Here is a 19,864-nt window from a genome sequence, read left to right as displayed (position 1 = left end):
TATGCTTCCTGATTAAGAATAAAATGTGTAGATTCTCTTGCAAGCATTACATAAACAGTGCCTGGGAATTCAAAAGATTCATTTTCAAATACTTTTCGTAAGCACTTAAGTTGTTAGATCCTGGAGACTATCACGTCTCCACAGTCAAGTTGAACATGTTAGAAATGTTCAGAAGGCATCGTCTTCTTGCCTAGATGAAGCAGAGTGTTTGTGGAGGTAAGAGGTTATTCCCTACTTGACCCCATCATTTGCTCAAGAGTAGCCTGTTGAGGTAGCCTCATGGAGGAAAAAAGGTTGTTTGGAGATGGAAAATCCAGATGTAAGGTGTTTTTATTTTGTATTGGGAAAAGATTTTTGAGCAAAAGCCAAGGATTATATGAAACCCAGCCTCGGGCTATTTGACTTCAAATCACGGGGGTGGGTTTCACAAAGACAGTTGGCTGGACCTAGTTGCCTACAACATGCTTAGATGGTTCTGTTGAAAGAAATCTCCAGGTCCGGGTCCAAGCTTGAAATAAAAGGGAGGCTGATTGGAAAGAAAGATTCTGTTTATTGGTGAACAGAACCAACACACACACAGCATGCAGTTCTGGGACAGCTGACAAAATGGAGTTGAGAGTGGATGAGTTTTATACCTTCTGGATCTCTATGGGGTCATGGGAGGGTCATGGCTGGCTCTATAGGCAAAAGGGGAAATGCCAATCCTAGATGTTTGTCTGAGCTAATTTTGTCAGCCTTTTGTTTGTTGTTCACCTGGAGTTTCTGTCTGACCCAGTCTTTCAGAATGGATTACCAAATCTGCCTTTCTAAAAGCTGGCCTCCTCAGTTTCTGCTTGGGGTAGGGAGACTGGTTGTTGTGGCCTGTCCACCACCGGCCTCTCCAGCAGCCGAATCAGAAGAGGAGGAGGCATGGGAATCAAGATCAGCATCAAGGCAACCTGAGAGCTTTGAGGTGGCAGAAAGAGAGAAAGAAGCGGAGCCTGAGCCATCCATCAGCCCTCAGATAGTGTGTCAACAGCCCCAAGGTGTGGAGTTGGCTGATGAGGAAGAGGAGGAACAGCTGGGTCTAGTGCCTGACATGCGAATGTGCAGAAGGCAGAGGAGAGGAGAGCAGTGGAAATCTATGGGCCGATCCTTGGGAAGGAAGAGCCGTTGCTGTTAGCGAAGCCCCACCCTAGCTCTGGGGATAAAAGGCAGGAGGCGGAGATGAATAGGTGTGGCAGACAATTATTCATCTCCCGGCCAGACAGACTTGTTAGCCTGTAGTGAGAGAGAATATTTTTGCCGGAGTTGCTGGCACTCCTAATAAAGGAATCTTTTGAGTTCAGGTCAGAGGGTTTTTCATGTCTGGGGAACTGGGTCAGAACACTGGTGCTGGTTTCTGCCTCCCTTAAGATTTTTTTTTCATTTCTCCTTTAGGGGAAATATTCTATCTTGCCCTTTTAATATTCCCCCAAATATTTCATTATCTAGGAGGGTGGGTGAATACTGACTTTCTACAATTCCTCTGTCTAATCTATGGGCAGCTCTTCACAGTCACAGATTCTTCTTACAAAATCTATGTAGATACGTTCCAGGATCTATAAGTGACATTTCCCAGACGTAGTTGCCTGCATTCATTTGTGGAAGAAACACAGCAACCTAAATTACAATAGGTTCTTGTCTTATGACCACAATTGAGCCCAATGATCAGACCTAGGCTCCTTAGAAAGCATAAAACACAATCTTAGTCCTAGCAAAACCTCTTTTATTTCCATGGCTATGAATTATGTTCATTCACAGCCTAAAAGGCTTCACAAACAGTCTTTCAGGGGGATGTTTATAAGCACCCACCTTATCACACTTGGGATGCTGCCAGAGAACTAATGGCCAAACACAGGGCAAGGCCAAACTTGACACAGAGTCAAACAGAACCTTTCAAAGCTTGAATCAACAAACTAATTGCTTCCTGCAAAAGCTCACATCCTGTTCGCTCCTCTTTTATGGGACTTTGAGAGGGGCCAATCATCTCCAAGGTGCGGCCTTACTCCTGAGTCGACCCTGCTTTCTCAATTGTTCTTGTCTTCTGGTAGCTCTGGGCATGCACAGGCTGGGAACCCATTCCAGAAACTCCCCCGCCTGACTGCTGTCCAAGTCTGAAGGCAGCTGATGACTGCCAGCCTACCCTGGCCCGCAGAGCCCTCATCTGAGCCTTCCTCAAGGCTGGCCCAGGTTCTTGCCCAATCTCCTCACTACTATCCAACTCTGCTGCCAGCTCCATCAGCCACCAGTGGGCCACAACACCCAACATTTCCGTTGCTAATCAAGATGGTTGTTAAGTATGTTTTACCCCATTTTTCTTGCCACAGTTGTTTAAGTGAATCACTGCAGTAGTTAAGCTAGACTAACAGTTGTTAAGTCAATCTGGCTTCCCCCATTGATTTTGTTTTTTGGAAAGTCACAAAAGGTGATCACATGACCCCAGGACAGTAAAACCATCATAAATACATGCCAATTGCCAAGTGCCTGAATTTTAATCACAGCATCATATGGATGCTGCAATGGTCGTGTGAAGAATAGTCATAAGTCACTTTTTTTCAGAGCCATTGTAACTTCAAACCAGAGGTGGCATTCAGCAGGTTCTGACCAGATCTGGAGAACCGGTAGCGGAAATTTTGAGTAGTTTGGAGAATCGACAAATACCACCTCTGACTGCCCCCCACCAATCTATTCTCTGCCTCCCAAGTTCCAGCTGATTGGCTGGGTCTTCTTTTGTTGCCCTGCACAGGAGGACGGAGCTGGAAAGCAGGTTAGTGGGGAGGAGAGGGAATGGGGATTTTACAGTATCCTTCCCCTGCCATGCCCACCAAGCCACGCCCACAGAACCAGTAGTAAAAAAAAATGAATCCCACCACTGCTTCAAACAGTCATTAAATGAATGATTGTAACTTAAGCCCTGCATCTTAAAGGCTGTCTAGATCCTGGAGTTGAATCTCAGTTCCTTTAGAAGGCACCAGGAGAGATATCCATCCAGAATTAAGACAAATAGCAATCATGGTGTAATATGAAACTGCTCTTAAATGGTCCGTACTTTTTAGTCAGAGGAAGCATAATTTTGAGGTCCTTTGGTTCCAGAAAGTCTTCTAAATTCCGAATGCTTGAGTTGCAAATATAACTTGGATGAATCTGAGAGGTGGAGGGAGATGTTCTGTGGAAGCTAGCCAGTGGCCATTTGTTTGCTTTACTCACTCATTGTCTTTCTTTTTTTTAAAAAAAAAAAAGTTTCCTTACTAGCGGAAAGTAGGCCTTGGCCCTTTGCCAAACACCTGCACTGACACACTGACACACTGACACACTTTCTCTCATGGTGGGGCTGAAATTAACACATAGCTCTTAACGGACATTCCTTAGGCCCGGGTTCAATGGGCTATTAAGAGCCATAAAGGGTCACATCTTCTCTAAGAAGTTATAAAGGCAAAGTTTGACTTCCACCAAAGCTTGCAAGATTTCCTCGACTGTGCGGCAAACCTTCTCACCGGATCTCTGGAGGCTTCTAACTTATAGTCCATTAAAAGGGTACTTAACGTTTAGCCGTGATTTCTTTTTGTGGAGACATGCACAGCAGAACAGCTGATGATCGGAAAAAGGAAAAATAGCAATTTAGCAGGCAAGTTTGCGGGTAAGGAGTGAGTGGGCAGGGAGGCTTCCCACGAGTCATGTGGGCGGCGCAGCCTTGTGTTTCTGTGCAGCCTGGATTAATTGCTTCGCGGGGTGCTCTGGAGGTGACATTTCTCTGAGGCCCACCAAAATTTTCTTGTGGCCCATCAGTTGGTGACTGCTGCTTTACAGCTCTCTCTAAGAAGTTTACAGAGTCAGCATATTGCCCCCAACAATTTGGGTCCTCATTTTACCCAACTCAGAAGGATGGAAGGCTGAGTCAGCCTTGAGCCTAGTGAGATTCGAACTGCCAAATTGCACTACTTCTACTAGCAGCCAGTAGAAGTAGCCTGCAGTACTGCACTCTAACCACTGCACTATCTCGGCTCATAATAAACAAATAACCTAAAATAAAGAGTTTCCATGCCACTATTTTGGAGGATTGTCATATGTGTATGTGTATGTTGAGTCTGATCTCTGGGTGTTATATGAATTTCGTTGTATGTATACTGTGTATATACGTACAATGACAACAAAGAATTCAATTCAATTCGCTTCCAGGAAGCTTAACAGGAAAGTTATTTTGGTCCACACTAACTGGCCCAGCTTTGAAAGCTTCCCCCAGCTTTCAAGCAAACAATTTTCCAATTTGAATTGGCCATGTCAAGAGAAGCACTTCTGCCTTCTTCCACACAAAGTATGCGCTTCGCTGTTGAACTCTAGCTCTTTGTTTCCAGGCTGAAATGTAGGCAAAAGGTGAACAGTGATGGAGGAAAAACCATTTCCTAGCCCTTGTCTATTTCTTATCCATCTATTCGCTGTTTGGAGAAGAAGCTTCCTCCAAAACAAAAATAAAAGCAAGCAAATCGAGCACTATCCTCCACTTGTCCATAACTCCAAACCGTCTATCAATTGGCTTCTCCTTTCTCTCCCTCCCTCCCTCCTCCCCTCTGTCTCTCGTTTCTAATGAAATGAGAGCTCTGGGTTTATATAACAGCTTTTGGCAGGAAAATGAATTTTATGTATCGAGAGACCACAGATGGAAGAGTTCAAGAAAGGCAGATGTCTTCGCTGATCCAGTGCCCTCACAGTGGGATTTGAGGAATGAGTGAACAGTGAAGTAAGCAGGGGTGGCTTGCTGGGGGTTCGCAGGGGTTCGCAGGAGAGCCCCTAGCTAAGATTCTGTGCAATTCAGAGAACCCTCCAATCCTGACTGGCCCCACCCATCCCAGGAGTCTCCACGTGGCCCATTTTGGACACAGGTAAGTGCAAGGTGTGCAGAAAGGCTCGTGGAGGGTGAAAAACAGGCCTCCTGGAAGTTTGAAGAGGCCAGAAATGGGGCTGTTTCCAGCTTCCAGAGAGCCTCAGAGCCTGGGGAGGCCGTTTTCGCCCTCCCGGAGGCTCGACAAAAGCCTCCAGAGCCCAGGGAGGGCAAAAACATCCCCTCCCCGGCTATGATGAAGGAGGCCAACTGGGCCACAGCCACCATGGCCACAACCCGCCCAGCAACCGGGCAGAAAACCCATTGCTAAAACGTTACTCCTGGGAGTAAGGCATAAAAAACGCAAGCGGGCATTGTTTGAAAGATGGGATGGAGCTCTCAAAAGGTGGTGAAGGCCAAGTCCATTGAAGGTAACTTTGCAGAATACAGGGTTCTTGATGCTCACCAAGCTTGGTTGTTTTCTTGCAGATGTTTCATTCAGTGCTGGGATTCAATTTTTTTTTTTACTACTGGTTCTGCGGGCGTGGCTTGGTGGGCGTGGCAGGGGAAGGATACTGTAAAATCTACAGTCAGAGGTAGGATTGGCCGGTTCTTCGAACTACTCAAAATGTCTGCTCCCGATTCTCCAGAATTGGTCAGAAGCTGCCTGAAGACCACTTCTGGATTCATTACTGAACTAGGTTACATCATCAGTGTTAGAAGAGTTTGGGGTTTTTCTCTCTGCTGTTATAAACATGGAGCAAATCTCACACTCACTCCCCCTGGTGATGTTACCTAGTTGGGTCATGAAATGTGCGAAAGAAAGGAGCCCGCAGTTTAACCCTGAGCTATTAATCTTCTCTTCTATTGGTACTTTACAGTTCCACTATCCAGAGTTATGAGTTAAGCAAATTAAACGTATAAGCCTCAGATTTGTAACTTGGGGCATTTTCATCAAGAACTCTGCGCCAGTTTGAAACCAACTCCAGATCTGTGGTTTCTCTAACTTGCCAGCACTCAAGAGGTAAGCCAGTTAATCACTGACTCCTCTACAATGTACCTGAAACTGAAGTGAAGCTAATGTTTTCTTTGCATTATTAAAGCTCTCTAGTAATGCTTTCTCACTTTGGAGGAATTCTTGCCTCACTTTCACTGCTCATTTCTTGATTTCATCCATCTTAACAGGCCCTTTCGAAGGAAAAAAAAATGTAGCTGTCCCTTTGGTTCAGCTTAAACTTCTGTTTTCTTTTTCTTTCTTTCTTTCTTTTTTACATACAAGACAAATCCACCCAACATGGAGTAAGACCATGGGAGGAAAGGAGTGGAAGCAATTGGTTGTTATGGTTTCCTTCGTCATGGAGTAGAGGTGAGTGGGTGTTGACTTCTCCAGAGACTGGAGACACTACTGGGTAGTAGAAGAGAAAGAAAAAATGTGGACTGTCTTCAAACTGCTTTGGACAGAATAGAAATGATGGCAGCAATGTCCTTAAGTAAGACTGGGACAAAGAAGAGAGAAAGGGAGAGGGAGAGAGAGAGAAAGAGGGAGGGAGGGAAATCTACATATAGTCAACTTACAAGCATTAATTTAGTGATCGTTTGAAGTTACAGTAGTACAGACATGTGACTTATCAGGTCTATGACAATTAACCACGGCCAACTCGCCATGGTCAACTCACCATAGCCAACCTGCCACAGCCAACTTATTGATTGATTGATTGGTTGATTGATTGATTGAATTTATATTGCTGCCTATTCACCCATGGTGACTCGAGGTGGCTTATAGAATGTAAAGCCAAATTTAAAACAAAAAACACCCAATTAAAAACTAACAAAAAATAAATAATTTAAATAAATTAATAAAGTACAATAGAACAAAATCGGAGGGAGGGATTATTTTTATTGCTGCAGGACAACTCACTGTGGGACAACAGTTATACCAATATCAAAGAAATGTTGAAATAGAATCATTTAAAAAGGACACAAAAGGAGGCAGAAAATGAAATGTGAACAATGAAAATTAAAATAACTTATTATTTATTTTAAATAATTAAATAGAATTGTTAAATTGACCTGCAGTGAGTTGTCCCACAGAAAATTGGCTGTGGCGAGTTGGCTGTAGTGGGATTCAATTTGTTTTTTACTACCGGTTCTGTGGGTGTGGCTTGTTGGGCATGGCAGGGGAAGGATATGGTAAAATCTCCAGTCAGAGGTGGTATTTGCCAGTTCTTCGAACTACTCAAAATTTCCGCTACTGGTTCCCCAGAACCGGTCAGAACCTGCTGAATACCACCTCTGCTTCCCACCCTACTAACCTGCTTTCCAGCTCCATTCTCCTGTGCAGGACAACCAAAGAAGACCCAGCCGATCAGCTCTGACTCGGGAGGCAGGGAATAGATGGGGGCAGGGCCAGTCAGAGGTGGTATTTGCCGGTTCTCTTTAACTACTCAAAATTTCCGTTACTGGTTCTCCAGAACCGGTCAGAACCTGCTGAATACCACCTCTGGGCTGTGGCGAGTTGGCTGCGGTGAATTGTCCCATTCTGAGACTTACAACCAATGCTCATGCTTACAATTGTTGCAACATCCCCATGGTCATGTGATCAAAGTTTGGGCACTTGGCCACTGGCATGTATTTACAACAGTTGCAGCATCCTGCGGGGGAGTCATGTGATTGCTACTTTCTCAGCCTGCTTCCAACAATCAAAGTCAATAGGACAGGGGGGTCAAACCGGCGGCCTGTGGGCCAGATGATGCATCACGAACAAGCCACGCCCACCCCAACTCCCCAAAGGCAAAAAATGTCATGGGATGTCATGTGACGTGGTCGAGTTTGACACCCGTGCAATAGGGGAAGCTGGATTTGCTTAATGAGCGTGTGATTAACAACTGCAATGATTCGCTTAACCAACATGGCAGCTATGATTGTAATACTCCCTTCGCACTCACTTTGTTTAACAATGGAAATTCCCATCTCAACTGTCAAGAACGATGCCTGTCTTCATCAGAAAGCAGAATACACCCCAATTACAGGAAGTACGCATTCCCTCTTTTTGGGTAGTGAGGTTTTTAAACGTCGCTGCAGAGACTCCCAGCATCTCCTCCGCTGCTGGAGTTGGAGCACATCTTGCGTTAATTATGTGGCTTGCTGTGAAGTCTGGGAGCTTCACAATTTAAAGCAAGCACCATTAAAATAGCGGAAATAATCTGCATCTGGTCTGAAAGAGATGTTCTTTCTGTCTTCTCCATCCTAGCCTTGACGCTGAGAGGACTTAGCTACCTCCTTGAAGTGGGTGGTAGGAAATAGAAAGTTTTCCATGGGTGGGAGTCAAAAGACTTTCTGAAAAGGATCTCAGAAGCATTTGGAGATGCCATAGATGGGGAGGAATTAATCCTCCACACACACGAGGCTGTGACCCCAACCAGTCCTCCTAATATGCCACGGATGAGGTCTTTCTAATCCACTGATAAGAGTGCAATACCGCATGATTAACATTGCACATTGACTGTGTTCACAAAATATACTTAAGCAGGAAGGCTTAAGTTGTTCCATAAAGCTTGGCAGGATTCCTTGTGTAGCCCCTAGTTTAGTTTAGTCTTCTTTATTGTCATTGCACCTCATACAACAAAATCACACAGTGCACATCATGACCATGACCATGAAAATAAACACAAACACATATCCTTCACCCTCCACACATTGAACCGAAAACCCCTGACACCGCACCAACACTGCACTATACAGTAGAATTCAAAAGAGCTACTATCCTGGGATAGAGTTGGTATCCAGCCTATTTATCTTTGTTTTTATTATTCTGTACCGTCTGCCAGATGGTAATAGTTCAAAGAAAGGGTTCATTCAAGTTGTTGTCTTCTGAGAAGTCTCAGGTAGTATAATCTCTGCTGGGCCCTTTTGACCAAGGCTGCAATGTGAACACCCCAGGTCAGGTCCTCTTTTATTTTAACACCCAGAAACTTAAAACTGGCCCCTTGCTCCACTCGGTCTCCATTGATAAGCAAGGGCTGGATGTCTGATAGAGTAAAAGAGTAAAATCATCACAATAAGATTCACAAATTCTTGCAAACTCCTTCCTCCAGTTCCCAACTGCTTCCTACCCAAAACATGCAAAGCCTAGAAATTGTGAGCCTCCAGTTGATGAAAGGATATTTCTCAATTTAACTGCTACAGACACATATTATATTGTGCAAGTGAAACTCATTGCTGTGTTGGACTATTTTACTTTTCAGGTAGAGTTTGGTAGAGACTGAAATGACAGAAAATTCTTATGTACAACAGCTTCCTTTCCTTAAATAGCTTTTGAGGCAGGATGCTATTCTTGTCTTCTCTCTGAATAGGCCCAAGACATTCCCTCACCTCACACCTCTCTCCTTCCATCCTGAAGTAAAATAGTCTCACACTTAAGCCTACTTCTTCACCACAGTTAGTGAGAACCAAGATGTAACACCCAAGGTGAGTTAAAGATCAATTCTCCAGCCACTCATCATAACTTCTAGATATCTACAAAACTTGTTGAGTTTCATTTACTGAGTTTCCAAATGTATTTATTCTGGATCTTCTTATAGGGTTAAAAAAAAAAAAACAGAAAGCAAGAGGGTGTGATTTCTCATGAGCTCCTCCAGGATTAAATTCTATGGAATGAGAAGTGAAAGAAGACAAACGAAACACCTTTGCATTGTCTATATAAAAACATTAATTTTCCTTTCTTTGTTGTTGTTACAGAAAGCAGGAAAGTGTAGATCTGATTCCCATGACTCAAACACAATCACCTTCCTTCTCTGCAAAGAACTCTCAAACCAGCCCAAAAGTTGTATCCCTGTTGCCACATACACGTCATTTGCAAAGTGTCGTGATGTAGCCAGTGGGAAGAATTCTGCTCTCTCTTAGAACTGATGGGAAATCCTCCAGGAATCACCTGGCTAAAACAAAGGACTCACCCACTGAGTTTACAATGCACATCAAGTGAAGTCCCAGCATCTGATGGGCAGAGGGAGAATAACCCAAATGGGTTGGCTGTCATTTTAAATGGAATAGAAGAGGAAAGAGTGCAGATATTTCTAATTCCCATGTCTTCGTTCAGCACCTTCTAGGCAGCATATACCAAAACATGAAGGCCAGTTACATTCATTTACAAGTCCTGCCACTCCAACGAACAATGTTATGGTTGTTTCTTAATGACCTTCCCTTCACCCCTTTTTGCTTAGCTCATGCAGCCTACAGCCCATCGGCCGCTCTCCAACCCTCTCCTTTCTCCGACCCCTAAAGTCCATTGAAACTAGACAGGATTCGACTGGAATTGGCACATGATGACCATCTTATTAGGTTTGCGAGAGATCATTAAGAACCAAGTTATCCAAGAGCATCTTTGATTTATTGATGTCCCCACGTATTTCTATTGCTGGTCGGTAAGCCGTTTCATGCTTTTATCTCTGATTTTGATGGGGGCGGGGGGAGGAAGACTGCTCCTTTGTTATTGGTGGGCAATTAGAATTCTTATGCTGGCAAACCACAAAGGCGGACAGATTGTGGGAGGTAAAATTTTAACTAAATGGAGGGCTAAACAAATAAAGATGCCATTGAACTTTGGCAAAGCAATTGAGCCCCTCCAAAAATGCAAAGTGGTGGGTTTGATACCATTTTAATGAAAGAACCCCATGGAACGGAGAGTGTTGGTCTTAATAACAGGCTTATCAGACTTGGGGGGGAAAAGTTAACCTCTTTTGAGTTATGACGTTGATGATTAGACAGGGCAGATTATAGAAAGAAGAACAATATGGTGCAATTTTAGAGAGAGGGATCAAAGTATACTTTGATGTGAAGACTATTGGAAGACTCTTGTTTTCTTCCTTTTCCATCTATTTTTCTTCTTCCTTTTATTTTTCTTCAACTTATCTTTCTTTTCTTGCACTCTTTTGCTTTTTTGCTTGCTTGCTTGCTTGTGTTCCCTGTTTTTTCTTCCTCACTCTCTTATTAGTTGCTCTTCTTGATTAAAAGTTTTAATAAAAATTAGATACAATAAAAAGCAAAAAATTTTGCCTTCCCATGGAAAAGTCAGCAAGGAACACTAAAAATTGACATCAGACATATACCTAGCCATCTACTTTGACTGATATTTCTCATTAACCATGGGCTAAAAGAGAACCAACCTCTTTTAAGTAAGTTGAATGAGTAGAGAAAGGCCAAAGACCTTCTTAATTGGATCAAAATTCATCCCTGGAGGCTTTCAAGAAAGAGACTGGACTGCCTTTTGTCAGAAATGGTGTAGGGTCTCCTGCTTGGGAGGGGGTTGGACTAGATGACCTACAAGGTCCCTTCCAACTCTGTCAATCTGTATCTGTAAAATTTAGTCTGCTTTGCCCTGGCTTAAGCAAATTTCATGTGCAGATGTGACTTCCATCATGTTTGTATTGATCAAACCGGAACATTTCTAGTAAAGAAAACCTGATCTATATCATGTCATATGTAGTCAACTAAGTTGGGCTGGCAGCTCACACACAATCATCATCAGTTTTATGATGTTCTATACCACGATATAAAAAAGATGTTGAGACTCTAAGAAAGAGTACAGAGAAGAGCAACAAAGATGATTAGAGGACTGGAGGTTAAAACATATGAAGAATGGTTGCAGGAACTAGGCATGGCTAGTCTAGTGAAGAGAAGGACTAGGAATGACACGATAGCAGTCTTCCAATATTTGAGGGGCTGCCCCAGAGAGGAGAGGATCAAGCTACTCTCCAAAGCACCTGAAGGCAGGACAAGAAGCAATGGGTGGAAACTAATCAAAGAGAGAAGCAACCTAGAACTAAGAAGAACACTGGAAGTTTTTAAGAAAAGGTTGGACAACCACTTAACTGAAATATTATAGCCACCACCATACTGAACAGGTTAAGTTGGACAATTAACTTCCATCATTTCCATGATGATGACATTAAGAGGATTACAGCCCAGCTAATCTAGTGATTGTCTGGCAGCGAAAGGGTTACCGGCGGGGAAACGTTTACAAAAAAACAAAAAACTACTGATGTCAATGAAGCCTGGACAAATAAGAAAAGAAACAAAATGGAAAGAGTTCACTTTGGATTAGAGCTTCTGTCATATAAAGGGAGAAATCCAGATCAGAGGTGTGGAAACATCTCCCACAAATATAACTGAGCTTGTTGCCTGTGCATTGAAAGGATAGGAACAACGAACATTCAACTTGAGCATACCAAGAAAGTCCTCAATGAAACATGAAGCCCATTACCTGCTTAAAGCCCATCCAGGCAAAAATAAAATAAAGAGAGGTACAGGGGTTAGAATGCGGGTAATCTCTGCCCACGGTTTGATTCTGACCAGCTCAAGGTTGACCCAGTCTTCCATCCTTCCGAGGTTGGTAAAATGAGGACCCAGATTGTTGGGGACAATATGCTAACTTTGTAAACTGCTTAGAGAGGGCTGTAAAGCACTGTGAAGCAGTCTACAAGTCTAAGCACTGCACACCAGAACAACTAGACACAAGGACAGTTTTTCCCCGAACGCCACCACTCTGCTAAACAAATAATTCCCTCAACACTGTTCAACTATTTACAAAGGCTGCACTGTTATTACTGTTAATCTTCTCATCACTCCTTATCACCCATCCCCTCCCATTTGTGACTGTATGACTGTAACTTTGTCGCTTGTATCCTTACAATTTATTGGGCTGTTTCCTAGTATGATTTGATGGCTTATTGTGCCCTATGACTATCATTGAGTGTTGTACCTTATGATTCTTAACTCTTGATGAATGTCTCTCTTTTTTTATGTACACTGAGAGCATTTGCACCAAGACGAATTCCTTGTGTGTCCAATCCGGCTTGGCCAATAAAGAATTCTATCATCTATTTTTCTATCTGTCTGTCTATCTGTCTATCTAAGTGCTGTTGCTGAATCTCTCTCCATCTTTACTGATGGTTGATATGGACTCACACACACACCCAAAAAAACCCTGAGAACTTGCTTTCCTATTGGTCAAGAATCTGTCACACAGACCAATCACAAAGTATACTTAAGTTGTCAGCATCCATGCAAAAGAAATGAAGTGAAGCGCCACACCAGAGAGGCACTTAAAAAAAAGAAGTCCAACATCAGATCTCAGGATTTACTAGGAGGAATGTGAGGGCTGTGAGGTTTCTAAAGTGTGGTGCAACTGAACGACACCCACACTCTATCCCTGATCTCCATGGGTTTGTGAAGAATATCCGCTAAGCCTCAAATGAAAGGAAAAGAAACCACATTGCAAGGAATAGAGTAGCAAATCCTCCTCTAATTAAGAACAAATCACAGGATTCCCCTTGAAGGACAAAGAGCCAGGCAATTAGATGAATGGAGTTGTTTACCCCAGCAGTAAATAAATCTTCCCATGAAAAATGAGACCTCCGGGGAAGAAATGGTGAACTGAAGACTACCAAAAGCAAACCCAATGATGCCGGCAGAATGAAGAGCCGGCAATTAAATTGGCTTTTTGTCATTACTCTCTGGGCAAGGAGAAGACTTGAGATTGCCCACGAGGGCTCCATGCAGTTTTGCCTCATGAGACCATAAAACAGAGGTCTAGAGTGGATTTAGAGCTCTGGGAGATTAGGGAATAGCCATCTTTTTGTTCAAACAATGTTGTGGCCCACTGGTGGCTGACGGAGCTGGCAGCAGAGTCGGGGAGTAGCAAGGAGGTTGGGGAGGAACTTGGGCAAGTCTTGGAGGCTGAGGAAGGCGAGGGCGAGGGCTCTGCCTCGGAGGCAGGGATGGGGCCAGGGCAGGCTGGCAGTCATCAGCTGCCTTCAGACTCAGACAGCAGTGAGGCGGCGGAGTTTCTGGAACCAGTTCCCAGCCTGCACATGTGCAGGGTGACCAGAAGACAAGAGCAATTGAGAAAGCAGGGTCAACTCAGGAGCAAGTCAGAGGTGATTGGCCCCTCCCTTAGGAAATAAAAGAGGAGTGAACGGGAGGTGAGCTTTTGCAGGAAGCAATTAGTTTGTCTGGTGGATTCAAGCTTTGAAACGTTCTGTTTGACTCTGTGTCAAATTTGGCCTTGCCCTGCATTCGGCAATTAGTACTCTGGCAGCATCCCATGTGTGATAAGGTGGGTGCTTATAAACATCCCCCTGAAAGACTGTTTGTGAAGCCTTTCAGGCTGTGAATGAATATAACTCACAGCTGTGGAAATAAAAGAGGTTTTGCCAGGACTAAGATTGTGTTTTATGCTTTCTAAGGAGCCTAGGTCAGAACAAACAACAATTGGCACCTTCTAAAGGACACTGGATTCACATACTTACTTCTCTATTGATTTTTGTAAATTGCTTGTTAATTGTTGTGCCATAGAGGGACACTGGTTAGAATACAGTATTGCAGGCTTATTCTTGTTGACTGCCAGGAGTTCGATCCTGACTGGCTCAAGGTTGATTCAGCCTTCCATTCTTCCAAGGTTGGTAAAATGAAGACACACAGATTGCTAGGGCAATATGCTGATTCTGTAAACTGCTTAGAGAGGGCTGTAAAGCACTATGGAGCAGTTATATACTATAGGTCTAAGTGCTAGTGCTTTTTAGCTATTGGAAACCTTCAGACTGACAGCTTTACATCACTCGGTGAATTTCCTTCAATCTTTAGTGAAAGAAATTTAAATTTGACTTATTAATGTAGAATAAAGCAGATATTTTTGAACAAAGGACCCTGAAGATAATGTAAGACAGCATTTAAAAGATGTTATGGAAGAAGAACAAGTTTTGCCAGGCAAGATTGAGATTGATCTGAAAGTGGATTTAAAGATGCCAGGCTACAAGAATGATGTAGAAAAGTTGTTGCACTGAACATACAAAAGAAACCAGCTGATGTCTTAGTAATTAAAAAGGATATACACATAACAAGTCACCTGAGTAATTTTCCTATATTGAATTCAACAAGAATCTTCTTAAACCTTTGAAGAATTTTGTGAGATAGGACAGGGGAAAAATGAAGAGAAATCGTTCTGGGACATTATTTGAAGGGACTAAAGATCAAGGCTGTTAAAAGTAAAAAGGAAGGAATATAAAGTTGGTTCATTTGATCAAGGTTAAAATAGATATATTGTTGTCTCTGGTAAGCCTTATTGAAATTTTGCTGACCAGGAATAAGTGACATGGCTTTATGGGTTTGTTTATGGATAAGAAATGAGATATAGGAAGAAGAGATTCATTGGTAGAGAAGGTAAAAAAAACTATTTTTAATTTGTGGTGAAGGTGGAAGTTTTTCTTTAGGTATTTTTTTTCTTTACTATATTCTTTTTTCTTTTCTATTTTTCTTTCTATGTTTTTCTTTTCTGCAGAAAGAAAAAAAAAAAACTTGGAAAGGAATAAAACCAAAAGAAGAATGCTTGGAAGAAAGAGAAAAAGCTCCAGTTACTCTCAGGTCCCTGTAGACCTTCTTTCAATCAAGGTTCCTGAAGAGGCTTTCAAACGGAAGAGGCAGCTGTATCCTGCTGTTTGAGTGCGTTTGGAAAAGAAAACAATTTCCTAACTCCATTGAATACATAAGAAAATAAGAGCACTGAATAAATAAGTACATAACAACTTCATATCGCCCGGCTCTCTTACTTGCTTTTTTTCAACCTTAGAACAAATGTTTGTACTACAGTTCCCATCATTCCTCAGTCCTGCAGACATTCCTGGAGTGCTGATTGGACAGGGTTGTAAACAGCTAACCATACAGCCCCAAGTTTAGGAGAACTACTCAATGGTAACAAGAAGGACAACTGCTTCTGACCATAGAGAAGCTCTGTGAGAAGCTCATAGCTTTCCATCCTAAATTCTTAATCTTTATAGCAAGAAAGCCCACTGAGTAATGTCTACCCCAAAGAAATGTTTTATCCTCAACTTGCTATCTGATCAGAGGATGGCCTTAAGTTTGGGATTATCCACAACTTGGAGTCCTTCAGATGTTTTAAACTTTTAACCCTTGTTAGGCAACAAACTGTGGAAGTTGTAGTTGAAACACAGCTTAGTCTGAGTCAAGAGAAGAAAAAGAAGAAGAAGAAGAAGAAGAAGAAGAAGAAGAAGAAGAAGAAGAAGAAGAAGAAGAAGAAGAAGAAGAAGAAGAAGAAGAAGAAGAAGAAGAAGAAGAAGAAGAAGAAGAAGAAGAAGAAGAAGAAGAAAAGAAAGTCTTCCAATCCACACTGATTTATGTCTTGTGTACATTTCACCTGGTGTACATTTCACTCTTCCCACCCTTTTGTTTGTCTCTCCTCAAAGTGAAAGACAATAGAAACCTTCTACTGCATTTACAGATGGAGCTGTCCAGACCAGGAGAGGGTAGATATCTCTAGTTTATCCATGGAGGTACTAGACTGGAAATCTAGCAGCGGGAGGAAAGAAGAGAAGACTCCAACATCCTCTCAGCAATTCTTGTAGCTCTTGGTCAACAAGGCAGCCTCTTCAATTCTGTCTTTCTCCTAGGGCCCATTTATTGGTCTCACTATAAATGGTGCCACAAATGTTCCACCCCAAGACTAGGTTCAAAAGGAATTTCAGGTGTGTCAGATTGACAGCCAATGGCTGCAGAGAATCACAAATGTAAGTTTTGCAGGAGGTGAGCTGTCAAAGATTCCCCTCCCCCCCTGAGTCCTGATATGATCCTTCCAGAAACTAACCATCCCAAAGATGCTTTTTTCAAGAGGCAACTGGACTTTCTGTTTTTTCTTAGAAGACATTTTGCTTCTCATCCACGAAGGTTCTTCAGAGCTGAAGAAGCTTCTTGGATGAGAAGTGAAACATCTTCAAAGAAAAAGCCCAGTTGCTCCTTGAAAAAGCACCTTTGGGACAATCATGACCTGGAGAACTGAGAATCTCCATAAGTCACTTGTTGCCTTCTCCCAACAATGCAGGATGTTCTAGAACAAGGCTGTCTAACCTTGGCAACTTTAAGACCTTGTGGACTTCAACTCCCAGAATTCTGGGGATTGAAATCCACCGTCTTAAGTTATCAAAGTTGGACAACTTGTTCTGAGTGCCATTGGCCCGTACAGCTCATCCCTCTAAGTGACAGCACTAAGCTGGCCTTGCCTGGCAGGCATTCCAGCCAGATCCATTGAGCTGCGGGATGGGAGACCACAAGGAAAGCCCAGAAAGGTAGATTCAACTGGGAAGTCAATACCCGAGAAGAAAGCAAAGGCCCAAACCACTTCCATGCTGCTAACAAGGAAATGAGAAATGGATACATCCATGAAGTCAACCAGGCTGACTTTTACCTGGCCTCTCCTTACAAATGTGTCCATACAAGCAATTTGTATCAACACTCCCCTATCAAGCAGGCAAGCTTTACCCTGTCACAATAGCAGGTGAGGCTCTCAATGGGCGCATTTTGAAAAGGGTCTTCAACAGCATGTAGAACCAGCCTCTTCCCGCCCTACCACTCACTCACCGCTTATTTGGAAGCTGATACATACTGTGCCTTATCCCAAAGACGCTTTTTCTAAGAGGCAACTGGACTTGAAGATGTTTCGCTTCTCATCCAAGAAGCTTCTTCGGGGCTGAAAAAGCTTCCAGGATGAGAAGAGAGAGCTGAAGAAGCTTCTAGGATGAGAAGCGAAACATCTTCAAAGAAAAACCAGAAACTCCAGTTGCCTCTTGAAAAAAGCCCCTTTGGGACAACCACGACCTGGATGACTGAGAATTTCCACAGACAGACATGCTGTGCTTTGCTCCAGGGAGATGCGTGGGATATCCAGTTTGCTGCCTAAGAAAAAGGCCCGGAAAGAAACCCAGAACATGGAGGATTCCCGTCACCCACCATCCCTGCAGAAGTTTGCACCATTTGCACCACATCTGGATTCTTACTGCTCCTCCTCCTCCTCCTCCTCCATTCCTGGTCCCGCTGCGAAGACGGTCGCTCCAACACGGGAGAGCTCGGGGCTTCTGGAAGCGGCGACGGGTGAAAGGATCTCCTCCTCCCGTCCCATGTTCCTTCCCCTCCCGCTTGCAAAGGCACGCAGCCCTCGCGGGAGGGGACAGGCAGAAGCACCCAGAGGGGAAGGGAGGGAGAGATGGGCGCCTACGCTTGCGAGGAAGCGGGAGCCCCGCTCCAAGAGCACAGGGAGCAGAGCCGCCTTCCCCGTCTTTCCTCCGGCCGTCCCATCCCTCCGGCCCGCTGGAGTCCCCACCCTCTCTCCTCTCTCCCTCTCTCTCTCACACACACACACACACACACACACACACACACACACCTGTTTGGTGAAGAGGATGGCGGTGTCCCAGTACTCGGGGTGCTTGTCGCTGCCCTTGTTCCACTTCTTCTGCCAGACGCAGAAGTTGCGCAAGGTCAGCGCCGCGTTGCTGGTCACCTTGGGCCCCTTGTCGTCCTGCCCGATGACCATGAACTGGACCACGGCCAGGTTGATGGGGTTCTGGATGCTGGGGTGTCGGTAGAGCCGGGCGGCCGTGGCCATCAGGGTCAGCAGGTAGTGTTGGAGGTCATCGCCGTGGAACTTGACCATGGACTCGTCGGCCACCACCAGCGTCTCCACGTACCTGGGGATGGAGACGAAGCGCTTGGCGCGGCCGCTTTTCCTGGACGCCGCGGGCATCGTCCCCCGGGCCGTCTCGTTCTGGCCCGGCGGCTTGGCCCCGCTGGACCCGGAGCCCTTGTACTTCTCCAGGGCTTGCACCAAAGCCGGGTGAGAGGCGGAATCCACCCCGCAGCGAGAAGTGGCCGCGGAGTGGCGAGGCGCGCTCCGCCGCTGCAACAGGTGCGCCCCTTGGTTGTTGCGCAGCGCCTCGCCGCCGCCGCCGCCGCCGCCCTCGGTGCTGCTGGCGTTCCGGACCGGGCTGATGAGATACTCGGCCCCGCGGTAGCCGAAGGCGCCGGTCAGCCCTCCGCAGAGGCTCAGGGCGGCGAACGAGTCCCGATCCGAGTTGACGTCGCCGGAGTAGAAGCAGCGGCGCAAGTCCCGGTGCCCAGCCCTCCGCGGAGCGCCCAGGTAGCGGGTGGCGAAGGCGGGCGCCAGGAACTGGGCGTCGGGGCTCAGGTTCAAGTAGAAATCCTCCTGGAAGGCGGTGATCTGGAAGATGGCCCCTTGCTGAGGGGGCTCCTCGCCAGCCCGCTGGAAGTACTGCCGCCCGTTGAGATCCGGATCCAGGCGGATGGGAGTCACGATCTCCGTCGGCATCGGCGCGCCCAGGCCGGGCAGCAGGGCCAGGCACAGCCAGAAGGACCCCCGCAAGAGAGGCGGCATGGCTCGCCTGGGCCCGGAGGGGGAGCTGGCTCGCCTGGGCGACGAGGTCACTGGCGCATCCGCCCGGCGGAAGGCAGAGTCCCCGGGTAGCTCTGGCGCCCGTTCCGCCCTCCGGTTCCTTGGCCGGCTTTTAAAGAAGCATCTTCTTCTCCTTCTTCTTCTCCTCCTTCTCTTCTTCCTTCTCCTTCTCCTTCTCCCCCACCGCCTCCTCCTCCTCCTCCTCCTCCTCCGGGTATCTCTCCCCCCGCGCCCAGCACCTGGATTCTCCAAAAGGCGCTGGGCTTGTTAAGGCTTTATATACAGGGCTGTCATGTGCCAATTTTTTCCCCCTCTCTCTCTCTTCCTCTCCGACGGAGCCAAAGGTTTGTAATCAGACTTTCTTTCTATGTTTCCAAGGGGAGGTGCTGAAAGCTCTTATTGGGTCTGCCCGCAGCCACTTGAAGCTCGCGGAGTTCCTCGTTGGAGCTCGGCACCGGCGCTTTCGCCTGCGATTTAAAGAGGCAGCGCCGGAGATCGGCCCGGATCGCCCAAGTTTAGCTGACTGCTGCGGTTCACCCTCGTCCCACCCCACACCCACCCTGTCTTCTCCCCCCCACTCCTCCTCCTCCTCCTCCTCCTCCTCCTTCTTCTTCTTCTTCTTCTTCTTCTTCTTCTTCTTCTTCTTCTTCTTCTTCCTCCTCCTCCTCCTCCCTCCCTCCCTCCCTCTCTCTCTCTCTCTCACACACGTTTTGTACCTCTGCCCTGTGTTTGGGTGTGCTTTTTTTCCTGATTGTTTCTGCAGCCAGTTCGCTTTT

At 45.3% G+C, this 19,864-nt stretch overlaps 1 protein-coding gene across 1 annotated transcript in view; it reads right to left on the bottom strand.

Moving 5' to 3' along the window:
• ADAMTS15 (ADAM metallopeptidase with thrombospondin type 1 motif 15) overlaps window positions 1–19,568 on the bottom strand; it is a 48,119-nt gene extending 28,551 nt beyond the window's left edge. The window contains exon 1 of the mRNA XM_026709039.2: window positions 18,063–19,568. Within this exon, the coding sequence (XP_026564824.1) occupies window positions 18,063–19,070 (1,008 nt within the window). The 5' untranslated portion in view covers window positions 19,071–19,568. The remainder of the gene's footprint in view (window positions 1–18,062) is intronic.
• Between the last annotated feature and the right edge of the window lie 296 nt (window positions 19,569–19,864).

This window comes from Pseudonaja textilis, chromosome 9 (assembly GCF_049901715.1).
Source record: "Pseudonaja textilis isolate UNSWEBS1 chromosome 9, rPseTex1.2, whole genome shotgun sequence".
NCBI lineage: Eukaryota > Metazoa > Chordata > Lepidosauria > Squamata > Elapidae > Pseudonaja > Pseudonaja textilis.
The sequence above is the reverse complement of the archived record's forward strand: the minus strand, read 5'-3'. Positions and strand labels throughout refer to the sequence as shown.